The sequence below is a fragment of the Barbus barbus genome (assembly GCF_936440315.1).
Source record: "Barbus barbus genome assembly, chromosome: 7".
Classification (NCBI taxonomy): domain Eukaryota; kingdom Metazoa; phylum Chordata; class Actinopteri; order Cypriniformes; family Cyprinidae; genus Barbus; species Barbus barbus.
Window position 1 is genome coordinate 28,455,111 of NC_136735.1, and position 5,629 is coordinate 28,460,739.

General features: G+C 40.4%; 1 protein-coding gene across 1 annotated transcript; it reads left to right on the forward strand.

Moving 5' to 3' along the window:
- Window positions 1–2,595: 2,595 nt before the first annotated feature.
- On the forward strand, window positions 2,596–3,891 carry LOC306872515 (fibroblast growth factor 20-like; the record flags this gene model as incomplete). The annotated part of the gene is made up of 3 exons (XM_079421116.1): window positions 2,596–2,872; window positions 3,341–3,444; window positions 3,646–3,891. The coding sequence occupies 3 exons, from the start codon at window positions 2,596–2,598 to the stop codon at window positions 3,889–3,891; spliced, it is 627 nt and encodes a 208-aa protein (XP_079277242.1).
- Window positions 3,892–5,629: the final 1,738 nt, after the last annotated feature.

The following is a 5,629-nucleotide window of genomic DNA, read 5'->3' on the forward strand; positions in this document are numbered from 1 at the left end:
TTGTGCAAGATTCTCGAGTTCTCATTCATTCATCGCGAGATGTGCTACTCCCTCACCGGGATTACCCAAACCAGAGAAACAGCAAGTCCAATAAAGTATGCCATCTGTGAACTTGCATGGAAAATGTAGACGTTTGCTCACTCTGAATGAATCAAAACAGTTACCAACGCACATGGATGTCTATAATTATGGGGGCGGGTCAAACAACCAGACTTAAACCCCTCAAAAGAAGTCAAAGCAATATAAGTATCTGTTTAAATGAAGTTATAGCCTAGGTTTTATATATATATATCAACACTCGTGCGCGTTTTTCTTTATGTCAGCGTAAGGTGCGTCGATAAGACACAAGTACAAGTGATTTTAAATGTATTTTAGATTTACATATAACAATTATAATTTTTGTTGAGCAATACCAATCTGAGATGTAAGTTAATGTTCTGCAAAATGTAGAATGAATAATTCACACACTGTCTGTACAAAGCAAACTTCTAAATACAATCACATATTTGAACATTCTTTTTAACCTTCTCATATTCAGACAACTGTAACATATATTCACACATAGTTCAATCCCTATTGTAGTGTTATTACGCAAAAGTACAGCCATTGAAGTCAAATGCGCACATCTGTATACAGTATAGGACCGCAAAGTCTGATCAGAGCCTATGTGGTGCTTTTATGAAAAACACCAAACTCCTATGACTTCTTTGAAGTTTACCCATGCAGCAAACTGTCAATGTCACCACGAAATCTGGCACATAACTGACATATCTATTGTAAGTGATCGATCTGCTGCGTCCGTGGATTGATCCTGCTCTAGCTGACCACATTGATTTTGGTTTAAGGTATTTTTGGAGATCATAAATACTAATGAGCTAAGGGGAACGACGTGGGAGAACTTGTCCCTTGAGAGAACCGTTGATAAATCACCTACGTGGAAGTGATCTATCCTCCAGAGAGATAGCAAAGAAGTGGTTTGGCACTTAAATGTTTCTAGATGATTATACTGTTTAGTGCACCATATAAAATTGTATTATGGCCGATTGTATCGTGTTATATTATTACTATATATGTTATAATAAACATAAATAAAAAAAATAAATACACATACATGAATGAATGAATGGATTGATAGATGGATGGATTAATGAAAAAAAAATAAACATTATAATGTAAACAAAAAAATACATGGTCTCCAGAGAATTGTATACATTATAATAGCGCGGTCGATTGCGCATCCTTTTTTAAAATTAATAAGGTAACATCAAATCCATATCTACTTTGAGGCATGTTCTTAGCTGTTGGGCTGGAAAATTTCTATATCAATCACTCACAGTATCAACGATTTGCCATCAAACAGTTCGTTTCCTTTGTGTTAATGACCCTTCTTTTGTGCGTAATGAATCTTTGATCTCTGATATCTTTGATACTTCATCTCAACTCATGTTATGCTGGAACTGTTCAAAGGCACTTTGACATCAGTCAGAGTTGACAGTGGAGTGGTGGCGTTTGCACAGATGTGCAGGTTGTTTTGACTTTTCCTTTATTCTTTTAAAGCCAGTTACATGCACGCTTTTTAGGTCATATAAATTTACACCTGGCTAAGGCAGCCAAGCGAAAGTTTAAATCTATGACAGCAAGTTGTAAATAAAGTAGGCTTTTCACAAGAAAAAGCCATTTCTGTCTTTAACTTAAGATTTTATAATTCTAGTACTGACCGTTTCTTTGTAATCAATTGTTAAATAAATTCACTGGCAATTTCTGAGTGAAAATCGTTTCTACTAAACAATTTTTTCAGTGTATAAACCAAATCGCAAATCAAGAAGAAGACTCTTTTTGGCAAAAACTACTAACAACGCACAACATACACATATACACACCTTGAAGTCTTGTCTCTCTCTCTCTCTCCCTCTCTCTCTCGTTCTCTATCGAGCACCGCCCCCTTTCTTTTCCTTTTTTTCCTCCTTGCTTTCCACCTGCTTCACACTAGAGATTCGCCAGAGCGCGTAAACCCCGGGGAACGGAACGGATCGGTACACAGTGCGCATCCCTTTTCTTCATCCAACTGCACTTTTCTTTTCCTCGTTGCAAAGATTTGTACACTGATCTCCACAATGTTGCTTTCTGCACTTATATCATAATCCATGAATGGATTAAACGCGTGGATGCAGATGAAACCGATCATCAAAGAAGACCGAAGAAGAGGATCAAACGATCAAGGAGTTATGTTTCAAACAGTAATCTATAAAGGACTCAATTAGCATATGTCAAGAGGGCATTTACATAAGGGCCATATTTAGGCTGGTGTCTCAGAGCAGAGCCAGTCACATCCAGAGAGCACAAGAGGAGAGAAGCCGCATAAGCTTCTGTGCTGGAGTGCGTAAGAGAGAGTACTGGATACACAGGGGACCGGAGCAAAGGGGAGTAGCCTGGAAGGTCGAGAGAGCATGTGCTAAAACCAGAAGAGAGAGAGAGAGAGAATCGGATATAAACACGCATTGACTATCAAAGCCGCAAGCAGTGACTGCGCAAAACACTAGGGAAAGAGAAACCACAGGGGTTCTCCTCAAGGTAACTTTTCTTCGAGTGGCGATGATGGGTGCAGTCGGCGAGCTGGTAGGCAGCTTCTCTCACGGCTTGGAGAGCTTTGCGCACGGGTCTCATTTTGTCCTCACGCCCCCCGGGGACTCCGGTGCTCTGATGAACGAGCACCTCGTCTCCGCCGAGCGCCTGTCACGCAGCACTTCACCGGACCTGACGCATCTGAAAGGGATCCTCCGCCGACGGCAGCTCTACTGCAGGACCGGCTACCACCTCGAGATATTACAGGACGGTTCGGTGCAAGGCACGAGGAAAGACCACAGTAGATTTGGTAAGTATTATTAATCGTTGTTTCATTATTTTTATATAGTCTATGATGATAACACACTATAATAATAATAACCACACAACACAATGCATTTACAAGCATATCTACAACACAATTGCACATGTAGTTCACTTATGTAAAGAGATTGAACTGATGACTTATTTTAATGGTAAACTCTGAAATCAAATTAAAAACATATTATATAAATATTTTAATAATGAAATTGCTGACTATTGGTATTATGTAATTGCACTGTAATGTAAAATGTGATATTATCATGAGGACAGTGATTATTATTATTTTCATAAATCTAACTGTCACACTGTGCTCGAATAACATTATAATATAGCAAAATACAGTGATTAAGTGTGAAAGACGTCATGAATTAAGTATAGGGCAGTTTGATGCCACTATTGCAGGTGCTTGTCCTGCTGTCTCAACTGGGAACTAACAGCTGTGCTTTTCTCACAGGTATATTGGAATTCATTAGCCTCGCTGTGGGGATGGTGAGCATCCGTGGTGTGGATAGCGGATTGTACCTGGGAATGAACAACAAGGGCGAACTGTATGGATCTGTAAGTATAGCACATTTTCTTCTTACTGGTACTGCTCTGGCTGTATATTATTTTGCGTAATGCAACAATTAATTTCATTCATAGCCTGGTCGTGCTAAACTGAGAGAGTGATTTATGGTGTAATTTCCAATAGCCTTTGGACACAGTTTATTCTTCCATTTGCAGTGTGGTTAACCCTTGCCTTGCCTCCTTTTCTCTTAGGAAAAGCTGACAGCGGAGTGTGTGTTCAGGGAGCAGTTTGAGGAGAACTGGTACAACACTTACTCTTCTAACCTCTATCGGCACGGCGAGCGAGGATCCCATTATTACGTAGCCCTCAATAAAGACGGGACGTCTCGAGATGGAGCTCGCTCTCGGAGGCACCAGCGCTTCACACATTTCTTGCCTCGGCCTGTGGATCCAGAGCGGGTTCCTGAGCTGTACAAGGAGATCCTAGGTCACAGCTGAAACCGCTGAACCTCAAACCCAAACCCCAAAAAAGCACCTGCATGCTCTTTATCCCCCTCGGACAAACCTGTCTCAGGAGAAAGCAGTGCAGACGGGGGGGGGGAAAGGCCCTCTTTTGCAGGCCAAGGTTGGAGCATTAGCAGGAGATGGAAAGCCTTGACTGGAGTGGCAGGAACCAAAGGTCTGGATAGTTCTTGAAGGACAGAACACTGTTTTGGATCCATTCACACCTGCTGTATGTAGGACACAAGGGATTTTGGATTAAAAGAGAGCACTGGTGGACTTCTTGCCAGAGAATGATGGACATCTACTACTACTACTGAAAATTCTAGAAGGCTTCTGAAGGAATTCTGTGAAATGCTTTTGAGATTTCATACTCTTCCAAACACTGGCATGGACAAGCAGGAGACAAACTCCTCCAAACATTTTTCTTTAGGCCCTTTAATTTATGTTTTTTAAATATATTTATTTTATTTATTTATTTTAAAAGAATATTTTTACAAGAATATATGCAAGATGTAACAGGACGTCATGAGAGCTTTATTTTCTACCACTATAGAGACATGACTTCTAGAGATAGAACTACTGAAGAAAGTATTTTCTTATGAGTTGTTAATTTTCCGGATGTATGCAATCCACCTTGGTGTCCCCCCATTTTTTGTTTCTCTCTCATGTCATTAAACTAGATCCTTAAGAGCCTGAGAATGTTCCAGAATTCACTGGGGAATTAAACAGTTCAAATGTCCGCATTTTGTTGTGTCTGTCCTTTCAATAGAAACATAAGGTCACCTGTCAGAGGTGAATGGTTATTGAATTTCTATTTGCAGAAAAAGGTAGACTTTTAGGGAAACGTAAGCAGGGACAGCAGGTGTCTACAGCTGTCTGACTCTCATTGATCCTGTGGTGGTGAAATGAAATCAAATGAGCTTTTAATCGCCTAAAAGCCTAAACAGTTATGCTAAACAATGCAAGATAATACAATTTGCTAAAAATGTTAATTTCATGCTTCAGGATCTTTCCATTTCACTCTCTCTCTCTCTCTCTTATTACCCTGCTGTTAACAAGGCAGCACAATGCTAACATTAAAACACAATGAACTAAAAACGATTTCCCCTCCTGTTTTCTTCCAACGGCAACCTTCTCAAGTGACACCTTGGCCTGTAACTATGGCCTGTGGGAAACCCTTCACAAAGTGGCCTTTTCTTTTGCTAAGTGTCTTTTGAAAGCCACGCACTATAGGAGCTTTCAAAGCTGTTGCAAAATGCAGGATTCTGGGATATACGTTTGCTTAGCCAGTGCAGGTGGAAGTTTTCTTAGGAAGCATGAGGTCATTTCAAGACAGACAGAGTCACGTGTGGTCTGAAACACCACAATTACGCTGACTGGCAAGTGCTTTGTGTTTTTCCCATCTCTTATTTCTTTCTGTTTGATGCTTTTCACTTCCTTTCCCCCCTTACGGTTGTGATTCATAGGCTTTGATGGCACTCAATGAGCTGGCTGCCTGTCAATCTGGCTGTCTGTGAGAGTGAGGTGACTGTGTGTGTGTTTAAGGAAGGAAATTATACTTTTTTAAAGTAGTGTAAGGGGAGAGGTGGCTGTGGGGCACACATGCGTTTCCAAAATAACACTTGTATGAGGGCTCTCAAACACACTACAGAGAAATAGGGGAGACGGAGAGCATTGTAACACTTGTTTGCAAACTCTCTCACTTTGATATAATCTTTTCCTGTTTAAATGC